The 20,587-nt window shown below is 43.1% G+C and overlaps 1 protein-coding gene across 3 annotated transcripts in view; it reads right to left on the bottom strand.

Annotated features, from left to right (window-relative positions):
- The window catches only part of VRK2 (VRK serine/threonine kinase 2), a 67,800-nt gene extending 48,813 nt beyond the window's left edge, over nucleotides 1–18,987 (bottom strand). For 2 of the 3 annotated variants that reach the window (XM_069954605.1, XM_069954607.1), the window contains exons 1-8: nucleotides 18,862–18,987; nucleotides 17,230–17,374; nucleotides 14,565–14,620; nucleotides 13,609–13,678; nucleotides 12,908–12,992; nucleotides 10,718–10,829; nucleotides 9,430–9,522; nucleotides 2,903–3,035 (exon numbers count right to left, since the gene is read on the bottom strand). In XM_069954605.1, coding sequence (XP_069810706.1) covers nucleotides 2,903–3,035; nucleotides 9,430–9,522; nucleotides 10,718–10,829; nucleotides 12,908–12,992; nucleotides 13,609–13,678; nucleotides 14,565–14,620; nucleotides 17,230–17,356 — 676 coding nt within the window. In that variant the 5' untranslated portion in view covers nucleotides 17,357–17,374; nucleotides 18,862–18,987. Of the gene's footprint in view, nucleotides 1–2,902; nucleotides 3,036–9,429; nucleotides 9,523–10,717; nucleotides 10,830–12,907; nucleotides 12,993–13,608; nucleotides 13,679–14,564; nucleotides 14,621–17,229; nucleotides 17,375–18,591; nucleotides 18,799–18,861 lie in introns of those variants that run through there. The other variant, XM_069954606.1, reaches the window with a different exon arrangement.
- Between the last annotated feature and the right edge of the window lie 1,600 nt (nucleotides 18,988–20,587).

Here is a 20,587-nt window from a genome sequence, read left to right as displayed (position 1 = left end):
TGTTTACTGTGCAATAGTAATGACAATAGTGGACAGGAAAGAAAGCTAAGGGGGTGAGTACGCGAATGGACCAATCAGGGAAATGTATGATGGGAAATGTAGTTTCCTATCTTTGTTATAGATCGGCTTTTAGAAAAACTTGTAACTCAGGAACGGCAGCAGCTATTCCATCTTATCGTGGTGAGGCAGTTTACACTGTTTGCAAATAGTAACCAAGAGACTCATTATTTTTGTGGGAATTTTTTTTAGCAGTTGGGGGGGGGGCTGCTTTTAACTATTTTCATGTCAGTGGTGGGTCTGTATCTTGCTGTTGCGGTGAGCTGTTGCATTTTTCTGTGTTTTTGTGTGTTTGCAATTTCAGCCATAGCAACGTGCTCCTGCCTAGTGTGAACGGTGTTCTAGGAGAGCTGACTAAATTTGTACTTTTTTTTTCCTGTGTTCCAGTTGGGGGAGTGGCTGCCTCTTGGTCGTGCACTCCATCTGTCCCACCCAGGTAGTGCAATTATTTTTGCAGGTATTAGACTGATCTTGCATGCCCAGAGCATTGGCGTATTACACACAATGGAGAGGCCACAGTACAGTGTAGGATCTGCCTCGATATGAGTCCACCTTATCGTGGTGGGGCAGTTTACACTGTTTGCAAATAGTAACCAAGAGACTCATTATTTTTGTGGGAGTTTTTTTTAGCACTTGGGGGGGCTGCTTTTAATTATTTTCATGTCTATGGTGGGTCTGTATCTTGCTGTTGCATTTTTCTGTGTTTTTGAATGGCAGCAGCTAGAAAGACAGGAGACGGCTCAAAAACTCAGGGGGACTTGGTTAGTAACAGCAGCTAGAATTTCATTTTTTAGCTCTCAGTTGGAAAACCCCTTTAATCCTACGGTGCTATAGGATACTACTTAATTAGTATGTCTCTCTCACAAGTCAAAAGCTTATTTTTGTGACAGCGCCTCTTTAAAGTGTCACTATCATTAAAAAAAATAATGAACTTATGACTCTAGATAGAAGTTAAAACTTTGGATTGGTTGGGGGTCTAAGTGCTGAGACCACCACTGATTGCTAGAACGAGCCAGGAGAAGTGCTCAGCTGAGTACTTCTCTCATCTCTCGCTGCAGGAGAAAGCTCCATAGACTTGCCTGGAATCCATCTCATGCATAAAGAGGAGAGACAAGGAGAGAAGTACTCAGCACAGCACTTCTCCTGGCCTATTTTAGCAATCAGTGGTGATCTCACTTACCGGCCAAATGTAAAACGTCATCTGTAAAAAAAACAAAAAAAAACCAACTTTAACCCATTAGCGACCCATAACGTACCTGGTGCTCTGAATGGTGCCGCTCCCGGCTGCAATCTGCCGGGCAGTGCCTCTATTGCCCGGCACAAGTCCCGTTGCCGCGCCGGCTAATTAAGCACTACAATGCAGCTGTCAAACCTGACAGCTGCATTGAAGTGCTTCAGACCTCACGTCCCTGGTGTCTAGTGGGACGGATCTGCCCCCCGCGATGAAGAATCCGTTCTTCTGGCTGGCCCGGGCCTCAGCGTCGCAATGACGCTGATCCCGGCAATACATTGCAGTGGCCTGCAGCAGGCCAGTGCAATGGATTATAGATCTGATGGATCTTTGCTGTGTGTATACACAGCATTGATCTCTATGAGAGATCAATGCTGTGTATATACAAGTCCCCCAGGGGGATATCTAGTTACAGTAAAAAAAAAAAAGTAAAAAAAGTGTTTTTAGTAATAAAAAATCCCCTCCCATCCAAATCACCCCCCTTTTCCGATTTTCTAAATATAAATAAATAAACATATTTAGTATCGCCGCACACGTAATCACCCGAACTATTAAATTATCACATTCCTGATCTCGTACGGTAAACGGCGTAAGCGCAAAAAAATTTCCAAAGTGCAAAATTGCGCATTTTTGGTGGCATCACATCCAGAAAAAATTTAATAAAAAGTGATCAAAAAGTCGTATATGCACAAACAAGGTACCAATAGAAAGTACATGTCATGGCGCAAAAAATGACACCTCACACAGCCCCATAGACCCATAGACCAAAGGATAAAAGCGCTATAAGCCTGGGAAGGGAGCGATTTTAAGGAACTTATATTTGTTAACAATGCTTCGAATTTTTTAAAGGCCATCAGATAAAAGAAAAGTTATACATGTTATATATCGTTGTAATCGTAATGACTTGAGGAACATGCATAACAAGTCAGTTTCACCCCAGGGCGAACGGCGTAAATGCAAAACTCCCCGAAATCCAAACAAATTTGTTTTTGTTTTTTTAAATTGACAGAAGAAAGAACAATTGGTTTCGCAAAAAATAAGCGCTCATATGGGTCTCTCGGTGAAAAAGTGCAAGTGCTATGGCCTTTTAAACATAAAGTGGAAAAAGCAAAAGTGCAAAGACGAAAATTGGCTTTGACCTTAATGGTGTGTTCACACCTACAGGATCTGCAGCTGATTTTCTGCAGCAGATTTCATTTAAATAACTGAACACAGCATCAAATCTGCTGCAGATCCTGTAGGTGTGAACGCAACCTAAGGGGTTAAAAGTATAGTAAACGTATATAACAGAAATGTGATGCAAAATTGTTCAAAGGCTCTGCATATATCTTAGTGCCTGCATTTTTGATTTTCTTACTTATGCAACTGCCAATTCATTGCACCTTGTTAGAAGGAACTAACTAAAGCACATACGACAGTATACGTTTTGGAGAGCGCAAACACATCTAAAGCACTGCGGGTCCATCCAGCTAAATCACGATAAAATACAGTGTACGCTCCAAATTAAGTTGCGCGTGGCAGAATGCTGCTCTAATAGATCCCTGTTCACTTTGCACATTATATATTCTTTTAATTAAACTACTCATACAGTAATAATAATAAAAAGGAACATACCAGCCCCCTTGTGAGCATCTCTGCTGGTAAACTCAATTGTCCCATTGTGGCATTTTCTTGGGTCTTCTTTATATTCTTTGTGTTTCCCATTGGGGCAGTATCTGTAAGAAAGTCCATAATCTGCAAGATAAACCTGGAAGACGAGAACAGATAAATGAATAATGCTTTTGTCCTTTGAAAAGTATAACCTTTATAATTAAGCCTTAAGAAACTTACAGGTTAAGGACAAGCTTTGATCTACATTTTATGAAACCAAATGGTGCCTCGAGATAAAATATGCCCATCTGGGGGCTATAACAGTTACCCTTCCACTTTAAATCCTTCCCATCATACTCATATCTCGTTTCGGAATTTAGCCATTTCTGAGGTTTTTTTTTTTCTTCTTTATCTCCCAAGTTTTCATCTCTCCAGGTGGGTATCTATACATCATAAACTGCAATGTGCCTTTTATGTGTCCTCTCAGTTTATACCTTAGAAGCTCTCGCATTTCTCCAAGACACTTTATCCGATTACAACATTTTGCTTAATTGTATAAAGGTTTGTAAAGTTTGTAATTTTCAACATACACAAAGCCATACTTAGAGTGTAAGAGGTAGTAAAACAATAATGGAAGGCCAAACACAACATGATCAATTATCATTTAAGAGATTCATTTCCAAAGGGCGTTTTTAACTTTCTTTTTTTATCAGTAAAAAGAAAGGCATAAAAACTACACAACCATCTTTAGAAGTGAAGTTCAACTTTTGAGGAACCCTTAGAAGCTAAAGGAGTTGTCCTGCTAGACCACAGGTATCAAACTGTGGCCCTCCAGCTCTTGCAAAACTACAATTCCCATCAAAGCTGTGGCTGTCCAGGCATGATGGGAATTGTAATTATAGTTTTGCAACAGGACTATACAAATTTGTAATGTGTGTTATTTAAGTGAATGGCCCCCTTTCCCGTGTTACCCCCACCTCCACAAGTGTGGTGCATTATACTTACCAAATTACTGTCAACCCCGGCCACCATCTTGGGTCGATCATACAATCTTCAGGAGGCCGGAGGCATAACTATGCTCAGCCAATGGCGGCTGAGCAGCCGACGACGCGCCGGAGGGGGGCTGGCATGAGGGACGGCTGGAGCAGTCCAGCCGGCCTCCTGAAGATGACGTGTTCGACTCAAAATGGCAGCTGGGGTCGACAGTAATTCAGTGAGTTTAATGCACCACACTTCCGGGGGTGGGGGGAACACAGGGAAGGGGGCCATTCACTTAAATAACACACATTACAAAGTTGTATAACTTTGTAATGTGTGTTATTTAGTGAATAAATGTGTAGCACCGCACTACCCCTTTAAAGCACAGCAAGACCTCTGCTGATCAGCTGATCACTAGATGTGCTGCAATGAAAAATAGGGTTATCCAGATGAGACAAAACCTTTAATTCCAGGTTCCTCCACCATGACTATTTTTATTCACAGAATTATCTAAAAGAAAATGGTAGTGACTGGTACTCCACAGTAACCAGTCAGGTTACACCCTTAGTTTACCAGCCATAAAATAATAATAAAAATAATAATAGAAAAGTGGAGGGGAAAGAAGTGGGGTGAAGAAAAGGCAAGGTAAAGATTTTTTTCCCCACCTCCGTGAACAAGCAGACACGAAACACGTTGGGCGTCAGGCTTGCAAACATTTACTATCAGGTACCTATCACATTCTGATTTCCTGACTAGAGATGAGCGAACCTGGAGCATGCTCGAGTCTATCCGAACCCGAACTTTTGGCATTTGATTAGCGGTGGCTGCTGAACTTGGATAAAGCCCTAAGGTTATGTGGAAAACATGGATATAGTCATTGGCTGTATCCATATTTTCCAGACAACCTTAGAGCTTTATCCAAGTTCAGCAGCCCCAGCTAATCAAATACAGAACGTTCGGGTTCAGATCAACTTGAACCCGATTCACTCATCTCTATTCCTGACATATTTTGGGTTAACTAAGTTTGAACACTGTGGTATATATTGTACACACGTTATACAGGATATCTAGGAGAGCCATAGTGTCCTGGACTTTCTGTACTTGTTGTGGCAGCTAGATTACTGTGACTACTAATGTTGTTATAGGATGCATTACTTTAGCACTTTGGCTATCTGCAGACTTTGAAGCACATTTATGAAAGATGCGCCCATCTAACATCAGGAGCAGGTGTAGATTTCTGCACAAGTCCTGTGGCAGGGGCAGGTCCTGCTGGCTTTACTAAGAGACATGCTGTCAGAACAAGGGAGGTAGGGACAAGACACGACAGTGAGCCCCTAAAGCTGAGCCCACCCACTGTCCCTACCTACTTGCCTCAAACGGCCCTAGGTAGCCGCGGACAACCACGAATACGGTCCCTGCTCTGGTGTAAGTGAAACACAGAATGAGACAGACAAACAAACACAAAGGATAGTCAGCAAGCAAAAGTCAAAACCAAACAGGCAACGCAGTACTAAATCTGTAAACAATCGGAGGTCAAAGGTCAGATAACAGGTCGAGCAAGCAGAGGAATTAGGAACGTGGATCGCAGGAATAGACAGGGGAGCTGGGATCAGGGTATGAATCTTAATAACCAGCGCTAAGAGACTGGCTCTGCTTTCTTTTATGAGGATCAAGAGCCCGGTCCGGATCCCCGGCGCTTTGATCCTCCAGGTTCCGGATAGGCAGAGGAAAACGTCAATCAAAAAGGCTTGCTCAGCTGCAGAAATCAAGTCGTGCAAAGCTAAGTGTAACTCTCGTATTGCCGGAAGCTGAGAAGCACTCGAGCGTGTCACACAAAAGCAAAAACCAGGCCCAGTTCACACCAGGGTACTGCACATTCCTGACACATGTCTCTTAGTAAATCCAGCCGGGTGAATGGGGGCAGGGCTTTATTTAACACTGATGTATAAGTACGCCAGTCTTGATAAATGTCCCCCTTTATCCCCATATTATGAAATATCTGTGTTGTATATGTTCATGTGATAGTTATCCTCCTGTATGATGAATTTTTAACTCCTTTGAATTGGTGTTGCCTGGTATATAGGAAGTGTGTTGTTGTGGCTTTGGGCAAGTCGTATGGTCATTTGTAGAATTATATGGCCCCAACTATAGCCTGTAGTTGGCTCAGAACATCATAGGGAGAGTGCATCATTCAGGCAGGCAAACAGGCAGCACTGGAGCAACACTGCTGCATGAGCAAGTTAAACAGGTAAGTATAGTGTATTTTATTTATTTGTTTATTTTTTAAGCTCAGACACCCTAAGCACAGAGATTTTTAAGAAAATCTAGAAATCTCCGAATTCATTAATCTGTATTGATTTCAATAGAACGACGACCATTGTTGTGCACACAGTGCATAAACTACAGTCGTGCAAAATAATGAATATGTCTATTTTCAACGGTCGTTGTTTGCGAACAACGGCTGTGGAAAATAGACTTTTCACACACTGTGTGGCTATTCTGACAATGGTTAATTTTCATTCACACCCATATGGCCAGCAGACTTGTATGAGTGTAAAATAATGTTCCTACAGCTGGAGAAAGATGTTAAACAGAGGCTGTTGTTTAACGCTGTGTGAACATGGCCTTGAAAGAAAAATATATTAGGAGCTTAAAGCGACTTTGTACCCACAATCTGCCCCCCCTCCCAAACCACTTGTACCTTCGGATAGCTGCTTTTAATCCAAGATCTGTCCTGGGGTCCGTTCGGCAGGTGTTGCAGTTATTGTCCTAAAAAACAACTTTTAAACTTGCAGCCCTGTGTAAAATTGGCGTGGCTTAGATTACCCGTGCCCTAGGCCTGCACCTCCTTTACGTCCTTCCTCCCCACCCTCTTTAACATTAAGAAGACCCCTGGCCAGGATTTCTCCTATTCATCACCTGTCTGAACACTGCACATGTGCTGGAATGTTAAGGCTCATGTGCACAATGATGAATAAGAGAAATCTCTCCAGGGGAGTTCCTAGTGATGAAGAGGGCGGGGAGGAGGGACGGAGAGGTGTCGTAGACCTATGACATGAGTACTCTAGGCCACGTCAATTCAAGACAGGGCTGCAAATTTAAAAGTTGTTTTTTAAGACAATAACTGCATCACCTGCCGAATGGACGCCAGGACAGATCTTTGATTAAAAGCAGCTATGCGAAGCTACAAGCGGTGTGGGGGGGTCAGATTGTGGGTACAGATTTGCTTTAAAGCCAGCATCATCTCTATGTGTAATGTCTAATTTCTATATACATCTTTGTGGACTTTGCTGCAGACTATGTTGGACTCTTTGTAATCTAACTATGAATGATCATTTAAATTTGCTTGCATGCGTGTTTATGAGGTTAATCAGTGTTTACCACATCCAATGTCCTTAGATTATTCCGCAGAAATGCCTACCTGTTTTTATATAAAACACTATTTACTGCTGGGTGTGCTGCCGACTGCACAATAGACAAAAACGTGAAAAGGAGTCAAAAACGATAAAGCCAATAAAAAAAGGCAATGTTTTCATTCCAATTCAAATCTCCCTAGCAGCTGCATATTCAAAGCAGCTCATTTTATTTGCTAAAATATGTTAAAACATGTTAAAATAGCAATGCATGGTTTTCCTGCTTGAAAATAAATCATCCCCCATTGTAAGCAAACCAATGGCATTATACTGTGCAACATGTTTTATGGAGAGTCATATTGGTTAATCTATGCTAATCTGCATAACACTTTCAACCACTGAAAGAATCCAGGGAATGAAGCTAGCGCCTATAAACTTGGGAAATAGCACTTCAGCTAAAAATAGACTTGTATATCACACCGAATAAAGCCCAGGGATGGATGAAACATAGAAAATGAATGAGTCAGCCTAAAATTTAGGAGCTGCAGAAATACCTAATGCCACTTAAATATGTCAGTGTGGGATTATTTTTTTTTTTTTCTACCATACCAATTTCTCTTGCATAGCTGAATGCCAGTCATCTGGTTTGCACGGTTATCAGCACAATCTTATAATCATGCGTCGGAATCATTAAATCAGGAGTTATTATGAAGCAGGGAACAGCTGTTATGCATGCACATGTATGGCTCCACCCCGTCCATACAGGAACACCCATATATCATCCCAAACTATACACCCATATATGTCCCAAACGATGATAAGTTCAGCAGGTGCTATGCGGAGGGTACATGACAATGGAAGTGGAAATTAAAAAGAAAAGGGATATTCTAGGGGAAAAAAAAGAATATCTATCTATATATATATATATATATATATATATATATATATATATATATATATATATATACACACATATTCCCTTGTGGTCAGGCAGGGGTTAACATTTTCCGGTGTATATGACAAACCCCTGAGAATATTCTTAAAAGTCAGGGGTTGTCTTATTCGCCGGAAAATACTATCTGTATATATATGTACATGTGTATGTGTGTACACCTCTGTTTATGTCAAGAACTGTGCGGAGAGGTTTGATTTTGGAATTTACCCAACACGGGCAGAGGTGGCAGCCGGGAGCGATAACTTCCAAATCTGTAGAACTTTCTGGCACCAATTGATTTGAAAACAAATTTTTTGAATTTCAAATACAATTCCATAACTTGCTTAATCCCATCAGAAATATCCCTCCATCTATTTTAGCTTGTTGGCACAGAGAGCGTTCCACCAGAAGATTACCAGAAGGTTTTCCTAATATCAGAAAGAAAGGGGGAGGGGGAAATAGAAATAAAATAATAAAAGACCCTCCTAATAAGTCCCCAGATCTTCCAGTGCCAGTGTGTCACAGAAGTGATATGCCAGGTCATTGACTGTAAACCACCCCTCGCCCCACCAGTTTAAACTCAGAAAACCCCTTGTGAACAAGTAACTTGGCCGCTCTGCTTCATATTAAAGGAGAACTCCAGCAAAATTAAAAACACAGTCCAGGCAGGACGGGGGGTGGGGGGGCTAATAAGGAACAACAGCCGTCATCCTCCGGCTCTCCCAACTGCAACGTCAGGAGCTAGCTAATGGATGCCCCGCTCGGCCAATCAGTGACTGGGAAGAGACACAGCCGCAGTCACTGATTGGCTAATCAGGTACTTTCCCCCAGGTCGTGCCATACCAGGGAACAAAGATAAAATTATATCTGGTGGGAGACTGGGACCCTGTTGACTTAGCGCTACAGGGACCAGAAAGTATAAATTCTTTATCATGCTCTCCCCACCTCCTGCCCACAATGTATTTTCTCCTTTCTGTAGCTCTCCTTTAAGGTGGTGATCCAGCCTTCTAATATCGCAGACCTCTCCTAAGGTTTGTCGATTAATTTTTTATAAATGGGACTCCTGAAGACCCTGCTAATCAGCTATTTGAGGGGATAGGGGTAATTGTGAGAGCAATGCAGTCTCCTCTATGTTTATTGCATCTCCGACATAGACTAGAGGTTATAAGCACAGAATCAGGATGGCGAAGAAGAATCATTTGTAGCCAAGAATGAAAAAAGAAAGCCCATAAAATATCAGTATAGTGTCCAAACAGTAGCTACAAAGTAAAAACTAACCCCATTACCTTGCTGGGATCCGAGGTGTGAAGTAGAATATTTCCTGCTTTAATATCACCATGGACATATTCATGCTCATGTATATATTCTAATACATCCAGCTGTAATAAAGTAACAAACAAACAAAAAAGGAATTGAGCTTAGTCGGACCACTATTTCATCTTAAAAGGGGCACTCCAGAGGGGAAAAAAAAATCTGCTGGTGTTACGGAGTTACTTCTATTTAAAAATCTCAAATCCTCCGGTACTTATCAGCTGTTGTATGCCCTGCAGGAAGTGATGTTTTCTTTCCAGTTTGAAATTATTCTCTTTGCTGCCACCTCTGTCCATGGCAGGAACTGTCCAGAGCAGGAGAGGTTCTCTATGGAGATTTGCTGACGCTTTGGACATTTCCTGACAAGGACAGAGGTGGTAGCACAGAGCACTGTGTCAGACTTCCTGCAGGGGGACATATAGCAGCTTATAAGAACTGAAAAACTTTTTTAAACAGAGATTTTTTAAATAGAAGTAATTTGCAAATCTAAATAACTTTCTGACACCGGTACTTTAATTTTTTTTTCTTCAGAGTACCACTTTAAGGGCATTTCATATGGGCTAATTATCAGCTGCAAAAAGGCATACTGAACAGCCAATGTGTAAATATGTTTATTAGTGGTCCAATCACTGGGGTCATGCAACTCTAAATAAATAAATAAATAATAATCACCATTAATCAGTTGTCAATAAGTAGTCCTCGCCATTATGTGCATGGGTCCAGTAGTCCTCAATATCCATAAGAAGCAGAAAACTCCACCTACCAGCTGCTGATTGGCAGTTATCTATCCAGGCTGTGTAAAGGCAGTCAGCTGTCAATCAGCAGCTGGAGGGCAGGAGGAGGGGTGTGGCAAGAATCCTATTCTCCTGCATATTAGGAGAACGGCTGAACAGAATGATGTAAGTAATACACCCATCTGTTCAGCATTTCTGTCACTAGTTTATGCTGCTCTCATTTAACTCAGCATAAACCTAGTGACAGATTCCCTTCAAGGCACTGACATATTCTTACTGCCGTGATCAAGGGGGTGTGTTTCCCCGAAACATATAGGCCTACGTTTTATCTTTTGTAACTTTTTATATACCTCATAATAAAGACAACAAAACTTTTTTTGGACGCTGTGGATCTTCTCCTCCTTCTTACTATTACTACCGGGTGCGGCCCGCTACTACTCCACTTGCTCCTGCCTGAACGTCCACCATCACACAACAAACCACCTATGGTGAGCTGAGTTTTTTCTTTGTTCATGATATTCTTACTTACCATACGTATGCCGATTTGCATTACAGAATCTGCAGGCAATCTGCCAACGTTGTTATTCAGCAACTTCTGCAGATCAGTGCCGAGCCGATCCACCACCATGAATCTGTAACTACTAGTAATGATAAAACAAGATTTATGTTAGCCATCTATATCATATTACAGTTATTGTATTGTATGCATAATTTTTATTTGCTAAAAATATATTATAAATCTTGCACGACATATGCTCAGCTCTTATACTAACTCCCTTATCATGATGGCAGATGGACGTGAAGTGACCACAAAAAGAAAGAAAAGAACAATAACTGAAGCTAAACTCTCAAGGGAACTTTCTTAGTTTTACGCTGGACTTGGTATCATCATGATCATCTGCATACAGGATTATTTTTATATAGCTTTAATGTTCAGCATTTACCTAGGTGATCAAGAGAACGTGGGAACAAGCACAACGTGTGTGGAGAATCAAAAGCACCGGAGAACACGGATACTGTAATGTGGTTTCCACATGTTATATCAAACTTATAGAGACACTACTAATTTCATAGTACAGCTTTTCAGTTCAGTTTAACCCATTGATATTGCTCAAGAGATTTTTTCCATTGATTTTTGCACAAATTCAATGTCTAATGTGAAATCCAGTTGAATTTCCTTCTAGAACAGGCGTGCATAACTAGTAGGTAAGGGCCAAATTTTAAAATTACCAAGCCTCGCCAGGCCGCAGATGGATTTAGTGGCACGATGTGTAACTGAAGATAATGCTACAGTAGTTTTCCGCCATACGTAGTGTCCCCTCCAGTAGGTAGATTCCTCTAGTACTTAGTTTGGCCCCTGTAGGTAGGTTGTCCTAGTAGTGGGTTTGCCCCAACTGTGTAGCTTGAACCTGAAAATAAGACCCCCCTTTAGGTAGTTTAACCCTCTGTAAGTAGGACCCCAACCCTTCAGCGAAGGTTTAAAGCAAAAGTACCATCCGGTACATCACTTTAAGTTTAATTTTTACATCAATAGACTGGTGCTGGTGCGGGGATGCCGGTGCGGTGGTCCTTTATTTTAACAGTGACCCGGTTCCTGCGCACGGCGCCGGTCTATTTCCGGTCGTTGGCCCAGCCTGAGGCACTGGAGGTGGGCCCTCCCGCCCCCAGTATGACGAGACCCCCACCCCTCTGTGACGCGGCTCCATTGATTTTAATGGAGCCGTGTCACAGAAGGGAGGGCAGAACGTCACTCTGGAGGCGGGCAGGCGGGCATGCCTCCAGTGCTTCAGGCCGGGCCAATGACCGGAAACAGACCAGCACCGTGTGCAGAAACTGGGACACGGTTACAATAAAGGACTGCTTCACCGGCATCCCTGCGCCAGCACCAGTCTATTGATGTAAAAATCTTAAAGGAGACCTGTCAGCTGGGTCGGTCCCCCCTTGAACCCACCCAAAGATACATACATACCGGCTCCTGCGATTTCGCTCTCGACCCCGCTGCAGAGCCGTTGGCTCATCAGCATGCTCAATATGCAGATGAGCTGAGATGAGTCCGATAGCCATAGGAAATCACTGCTCCATTGATTTCCTATGGCCATCGGACTCATCTTATCTCAGCTCATCTGCATATTGAGCGCGCTGATAAGCCGACAGCCATATCTTCGTGGCGGGACCGGGAGCTGGAAGCACAGGAGCCGTATGTATGCCGTGCCCTTTCCGGGGTGGGGTGGGTTTGGAGGAGCTGACCCGGCTGACAGGTCACCTTTAAAGTGATGTACCTGCTGGTACATTTGCTTTAAAAAAACAAAAAAACACAAACACAACATACTCACTTTTTTCTTCGCATTCTTCTTCCAGTCTCTCACTTCAAGATACACATAGGGATGACATCACTCCCGCCCCTATCCTCATGAGACTGGCAGAAGCAGTTGTCGGCAGCTACAATCCCTTCCTCACTCTAAAGTCAGGGAAGGTTCTTCAGCTACCGGCTCAGTGGATGAACTGCACCCGAAAGTCCTTCCCTGACTTCACAGCCCTGTCATTGGTGGACGTGAGTGCAGAGCTGGGATGCAAGGAATCCTCTGACAAACCATATGGGGCCCATGGACAAGCCTGTTCTAGACCGTAGCCCCCTTGCTGATGAGTCAATTGCTGCAGGTCCGGCTACTGACACTCAGACCAGCTTCATGTTACAAATACACCTCAGCAATACCCTCACCTTGATTTATATTTTACTTCTCCAGTTCCCCAGTATGTGGGAATCCCTAAGTAGTCCAGGTTGTGACCGTGAATCCATTTGGTAACTGTGAAAAGAATGAAAAGAACCTAAGAAACACAATACTTAGCAACAGCAACTTAAAGGTACAGTACCCCTGATGTGCATGGAACAAGTAGACATGTTGGATAACAGTAACATAATGTTGAGAGATATTTTTGAGAACGTTTTGGGCTTTAGATTTACATTATTTACTTTTTTATTCAGTGTCAGTCTCAATATTATTGCTGAACAGCTAAAGAGGAAACCAGAGCATGTACTGCCCCATTCTTCTACAGCGCTTGCACAGGATTTCACGTTAGAGGGGGAGGTGACAGTACAGCCTAGTGGCTGTCAATCAAGATGGTGGGGAAGGGGACAAGCTGCACAAGAAGTGTTGCTGACAAGTGGATGGGATAAACTTTGCTGGGCTTTTGCAGTCAAGAGAAACACCCTGTGGGATTTTAAAGCAAATCTGTCAGCGTCTGACCACTTACTGAGCTGGAGCTTTTTTACTTTAAAAAAAAAAAAAAAAGGGAGGGAGAGAAAGAGATTGATTGATTATATACTCGTTACAATTTTTGCACACTACCACATTTACTGTCATTCCATAGAAATAACACCACATAAAACCCTTACCCCATATTGGATAAACAAAGACTTACCATCATCTCGCTTTGCTGCTCTTTGATAAAATTTCAATTCACAAAACAAAGGCCCATTTTGAAAGTTTTCCTAGAATTAGATGAATAACATCAGATGTTAGAATAGTAACACATTTACACGGACAAATAAGATTAATTGCAAACGTGACCCCCATCCCCAGACAGAACCCTTAATCAGGTTGAACAAAAACCCCATTATTAGGTTACTCTGTTACTACTAAAAGGAACATTTTGACAAACACAAGGCAAGTAAGAAGAATGACGGCGGTACTTGTGTGACTACTGGCAGTAAAGGGATGGAAGGTTTACTGCTTTAACTGTTAAGCAAGTTTTTGAATTGACAGCCAATTTCCATACAAGCCCTGCTGAGTCATGTCTAAACCATCCTATATAATATACACATAGCTTAGGAAAGGATTAAACTTTAAAGTGTCACTGTCTTTATAACTTTCAAATTCTAAATCAACAGTAGATGGGATATAAAGCAAGTATGCAATATACATTCATTATTTTTTTGCTGTAAAACAAAGCTGTACTTACCAGAAATCCAGGTTCAGTCTCCTGAAGGCAGATTTTCTAACTTATGCTGGTTGAAACTAAACACAGGAATTCCGGCCAGTACAGAGAGTCACAGCTCAATGTGTCCATTAATCACATGACTGCCTTCTCTCTGTTAGTGCTCAGATGGCCTGGGATACACAGGACTTCCTGTTTTCTGACTTACTTTTTTCTCAAAAAACAGGAAACAGTCAGAAAACAGGAAGTGCCGTGTTTTCCATGATAACTAAAAAAAAAATAAAAAAAATAAAATGAATGTAAATTGCAAACTTGCTTTATATCACATCTACTGTTGATTTAGATTTTGAAAGTTATAACAACAGGGACACTTTAAACCCTTTAAGGAATCTTTTCACTCATGTTTCTAATTTAAAGCAAACAGCAAAAAGGCGCATTACCACTTTAATGACATAAGCAGCGTCGTCGGGAACGGCCACATCACAATCCGGAGAAGCTGAAAGAACAAGAATTAACTTTGATACATATTCTTGCATTTTGTTGTAATGCAACTATACATGATAATGTAATAGTGATCTTATAGCAGATGTCATAATTATTATATATCAGAAGAATAGTAGAACACGGGATGCATATTCCGAAAAATGAGGTGGAAGTCTTATAGCAGGGAATGAAGGAGCCATGATGCTTTGCGGAGAGCTGTGCCGGTACTGTACATCAGTCTTGTCTGGAAAAGGTTGAAGGGGCCCTAGGATGTAATATGGGAAAACAAGCTGGCAGAGGCTGTGTGATGCTCCGGACAATGTTCTGCTGGGAAACTTTAGGTCCTGTCATTCATGTAGATGTTACTTTGACCTCTGCCACCAATTGTACAGACCAAGTCCACCTCTGCACGGAAGTGATATTCCTTTATATCAGTGGTCTTAAAAATATCTTGAACACCTATGAGACCTATATACTCTGCACAACAGAAGTTAGTACTTGCAATCAATTACCCCCCCCCCCACCTTGTAAATAACATAGCCTACAGGATCTACTGCTAATGTCTTTTAGTGCCAGATAACGCAGGACACCTTCAGAAGTCGTTGATCTTTTAATGGCATAAGGGAAACCTACACAATATGGTTTTAATGTTGTGGCTGATCAGTGCATATATGTTAGGGCATGGCCACACTAGCGTTTTTACGTGAAACTGACGGATCCGTTCATTTCTTGTAAACGGATAGCTAAAGACAGATTTGCTAACAGATGTCAACGGATGCAAACGGATAGCCAAAAATGTTAGTGTATCCGTTTCTTTTAGTAAGATTAGCGGAAGCTTGCCAACTGTTTGCTTCCGTTGTCATCCGTTTGTAATTCCGATAGTGTCCGTTTTTCACAGGTTTTTTTTTTTCAGCTCCTCCCCTTCCTTCCTAGAACTTCCTGTCTTCTCTCCCCTTCTCCTTCAACTTGATGCACAGATACACAGGACAATTATCGTCTGATTATCATTTGCTAAAAATGCTCCTTTGGCTGATAATCGTTCTGTGTACAAGTTTCAGCGATCAGCCGCTACTAGCCGCACATTTCCCTGTGGAAACAGGGGATGAGCGGCTGACAGCAATTAATTTAATCGACTGCACAAACGATTTAGTGATTGTTCGTAGGGGCCTGAAAGCTTAAATATTCCTGCCTTCTGAGGGCTCGCTTGTGTTCTTGCACACTCCCATATCAGGCCGTGTAAAAGGACCCCAAAAAGACTTGCTATTTCAATGATTTACTTAGTAGAATAGGAGCCAGGAAGCTTGAGGTAGCTAATGGCAACAAAGTACAACTTTAGGCCATGTTCACACTAAGTAAGTTCCGTAGTAATCACGGCCGTTGTAACAACTGCCATGACTCCTATGGTACTTACGTAGAGCTGCAGGCTGAGGGAATCCCGACCGGAGTGTATACACATAGTATATGCTCTGGTCGGGATCCCTAGCAGCGCCGCAAGAAACTGACATGTCAGTTTTCTGCGGGTGCTATTCATTGAACACAGAAAACTCTGTCAGTTCACACAATGGAGTTTGTGGCTCCGGCCTCACGCTCCATTGTGAGCAGTGGGGAATTCAGATGCGGGCGTGCATGGATGCGCCTGCATCCGAATTCAGTGGCAGTAAAGATCTGGTCGGGATGATCTTATCTGACACTGGCTGTTCAGTGACCCGGCCGGGTCACGGAACGGCCGATGTCTTACAAAGTGTGAACATAGCTTTAAGGAGAATTAACCAGTGATTAGGTGCCAAAGGCTCAAGCCAAACACTTTTATGGGTTGGAAGGGGTGAGACATTCTGAAACACACCCTGTCCTAAGCCTGCCTCCGAGACTGCTCTAGTTGACATGTTATAATAACTAGATGTATTACACATAGTAGACCGACATAGGCCATCCCATATTCAATGGGGCAGAGGAAGAAGATGCAGAGGCCACACAGACAGAACCAGCACAGGTATAGATTAGTCACACCATGTTTCCAGTAACTGTAGAAGCACTTTGCAATGGCGGAGAGCCCTACACTAAACCTTTCATGAGAAAACGTTCTTCAAAGGTCTCACCAATTTTCTCTCTTGCTTTTTATTCTCTGTTTACATTAAAGTCAGCAATGAACATACCAGGAGTAACCACAAAGAGGAAGAGGCAAAAAGAACCATTCATTTCTATGACGCCTATGTTATTAAATAAAAGCTTCAGAGAAATGAAGCTACGATTAACGATTTCAAAGTAATGATTTTTTTTTATAACGATCAGCATTTATACGGAACGATTTATCATACGGAAAATTCATTTTGCGATTGCTTAAGCCTATCTCGCACATAGGTAAAATCGGAGAACGACTGTTTACACGGAACGATCTGCGAATTTTTTGCGATTGACGAACGACGATTTAAGAACATGGTCACATATCAAAATGAACGATTTCTCGATCGTCGTTCGATCGCTCGCTGCGCTTACAGGTACGATTATCGTTCCAATTCGATCGTTATCGTGCAAATTTGCACGATAATCGCTCCGTGTAAACGCAGCATTACACTGAAAAATGTACTTTTTTTTTTTTCAAAAATAAAGAAAAAAAATTGTTACCCAAGTATATTAAGCCGAATCCTCCCTGGCCGAGCTTCTTGCCCAGTCTCCAGGATCGTTTACTCATGTCTGTTAAGATGAGACCTTCCGGCAAAGGTTCCGGCAGCTTGTTTTTTCTCGGCGGCATTATATTGTCTTGTAGATCCTAAAGAACATCATTGGAAATGAAAAATTAACAGGTGTCAATACAAATATTTGCATCAGATGCTAAATACAGAAAAGGCATTTTATTCTTCTTTTCACTCATTAACACTAATGCCTTTAGAATGTCCCTGTTTTACTATTATGTGGCATATTCCTATAATAGTGGATTTATGAAAAGGCTCGGCCCCTTCTTCATCCAATCCGTCCGCTGGATAACTACTTGGCTGATACAATTGTGCATTCAACAAAGCAACGGACCTGCACATCAGAGCTAGAAAGTGACGTCTATGTCCGGGCTGTTCACTTCCATTCATCCATCAATCACTTAAATATTAGATATCTATAGTATATGTCAATAGTAGATGTCTATAGTATATATAGTATATGTCAATAGTAGATGTCTATAGTATATATAGTATATGTCAATAGTAGATGTGGTCCGGCCATCATATTCACTCTGCTGTAAGAACCCTGGGCTCACAGCGTTCCTATGGTTTTTTGATTTTGGATGCTCTACACCTAAGGCTAGATCTGTATTGCAATTTTAGGCAATGTTCACACTAAGTATTTTTTTTTTAATAAACAACGGACGTTAATGCAAGTTGCAACGGCCACCGTTTATTAACAGAGTGCCATTACATTGTAGTGTATAGAACACCAGCCGCAGTGTATACACTACAGCTGGTGTTCTATGTGGCCGCACAGAACAACTGACATTTTTATTTTGTATGGTTGCTGTTCAGTAAACAGCGGCCGTACAAAGCAGACTGTGCCCACAATGTAAAGTATGGCTCTCGGCCGTACTTTACATTCTGCTCTATGGTTAATTGGAGTGTGGACACACCCAAATGCGCCCGCATTTCAATTAAAATGAATTGATGTTTATCCAACTGATGCTCCAGTGCCGGCCGGGTGAACATCTAAAACATCGGCCGTTTTTGACAAGTCAAACAGCAACATTGTCAAACAACGGACGATGGTTATACAGCATGTTACTCGTTCTGTGTATGTTCAGCATAGCCATTGAACAGGTACACCGTGGTATATGTAGGCACTCTATTCTCCCTATATGCCAACATATCAGCTGAACGCAGTATACTTATTTAATACTTACCCAACTCCTCCCTGCTGCAATGCCTTGGTCAGCGATCACAGTGACCATAGTGCCTAAACCCAGAATGCCTCTTTGTACCCACAGAAATCACAGGCATCACCCACCGCCAATCTGTTAGCCCTGGTCACAGCAGGACCCTCTATCCCAGCATTGCGCCCCCTGCTGTGGAGCCTTCCCCATCGCAGCACAGAGATCGGTGCCAGGAGCCCCGGCAGCTGACTGTGTGCCCGCCGGGTATGGGGCAGAAGCGGCCGCCCACATAGATGGCACCGGATACGGCCTGAGCGCACAGACTGGGGCACCGGACCGGCCTCCTAGTCCTGGTGACCGGGTTTGGTCCAGCACCTGCCCCCTCCAGCACAGCGCCCACTCACACTCCCGGGAGTCCCGTCCTCCTCCTGCTGCGCTCAGGGCCGCCGCTCCCCCGTGCTGGCTGTCTGTCTGTCTTTCGGCCCCGGACACCGATGCGCATCAGCAGCTCCTGTAATAGTTGTATCAAACTTGGGAAACTTCACCGGGTCACGTGATCGCTGACAGGAGCCGCCAGCCAATAGCCGCGCGTCTACAGGGTGAGGGAGTGTGTGCAAACATCCTCCAGCGGGGGAATTGAAACTTAGAGTGTGTGTGAGTGTGCCGGGAGGACTGGATCATGTGAGGAGAGACGGGACGGGAATTCAGGGGGATTCCGAAGAGGAAGAGGGAGTAGAACAAATATGGGCGCAGTAATTATATTTGTATGTGACAAGCCTACAGCATAGGGGTGAGGGGGGCTAACATATTGTGCTCCCCAAAGGAATACAAACCCTAAACTAGACCCCATAATCACACACAGACCAGACCCCTCCACACACCCAGACCCATAAACATATAATCGCCAAGCTGCCCCTCTAAACTCTACACTATACAGCAGGGGTACTCAACAACTTTTAGTAAAGGTCCACTTACCGGGGTGTATTGTCAGGTGAAGGTCCGAGCTGAACATCAGTAGTAAATGTGTTGCGCTCCTCCAATAGTATATAACCCCCCTGTGTGCTCTTCCAGTAGTATACAGTCCCCCTGTGCACTCCCCCAGTAGTATATATAGCCCCCAGTGTGCTCCCCCAGTAGTATATAGCCCTCCTGTGTGCTCCCCCAGTAGTATATAGCCCTCCTGTGTGCTTCCCCAGTAGTATATAGCCCCCTGTGTGCTCCCCCAGTAGTATATAGCCCCCTGTGTGCTCCCCCAGTAGTATATAGCCCTCCTGTGTGCTCCCCCAATAGTATATAGCCCTCCTGTGTGCTCCCCCAGTAGTATATGGTCCCCCTGTGCATTCCCCCAGTAGTATATAAACCCCCCAGGGAACTCCCCCAGTAGTATATAGCCCCCTGTGCGCTCCCCCAGTAGTATATAGCACCCCTGCTGTGTGCTCCCCCAGTTATATAGCTCATCTTCTCTTTCACTCTTGTGGCCGCAGAGGCCGGTCTCCCCTTGTCCTGGTGTCGGCGCTCCAGTGATGCCATTCGAGCGCTGAAACCAGAGACAGGACAGAGCGGCCTCTTGTGACCACTGCGGCCACAAGAATGACTGACAGGCAGGGAGCCGATGGCTCCCTTGCTGTCAGTGCTGCTCCTGCATGGTAACTATGAGCGCTCATTATGAGCGTTCATAGTACTGTGCAGAGGGGAGCAGTGCAGCTCAGCATACAGATATACTGAGCTGAAGCAGGGGTCCGGACAGCTGGCCTCCGCGGTCCACCAGTTGAGAACCCCTGCTATACAGTATATAATACACAGTAAATTACACACAATATAATGTACTGTACATTATGCATTACAGTACAGTATATAACACGCTATACAGTACACTGTACATTATGCATCATATAATACACTGTATTACACACAATATAATTTACTGTACATTATGCATCATATAATACATGCTTTACATTATGCATTATACAATACACAGTATATTACACACTAAAAAATATGCCCTGGATCGGGGTGCTAAGGCTGTTATGCAGCAGGTGGACTTGGTGTTTGGTGGCTGGGACACTTGGGCACTTGTCATGATGGCCAGGAGTGGTATGACCTACCCCCGGACACATGAAAAGGGTA

Source organism: Dendropsophus ebraccatus, chromosome 15, assembly GCF_027789765.1.
Source record: "Dendropsophus ebraccatus isolate aDenEbr1 chromosome 15, aDenEbr1.pat, whole genome shotgun sequence".
Classification (NCBI taxonomy): Eukaryota; Metazoa; Chordata; class Amphibia; order Anura; family Hylidae; genus Dendropsophus; species Dendropsophus ebraccatus.
Note: the sequence above shows the minus strand (reverse complement) of the source record. Positions and strands in the feature narration are given on the sequence as shown.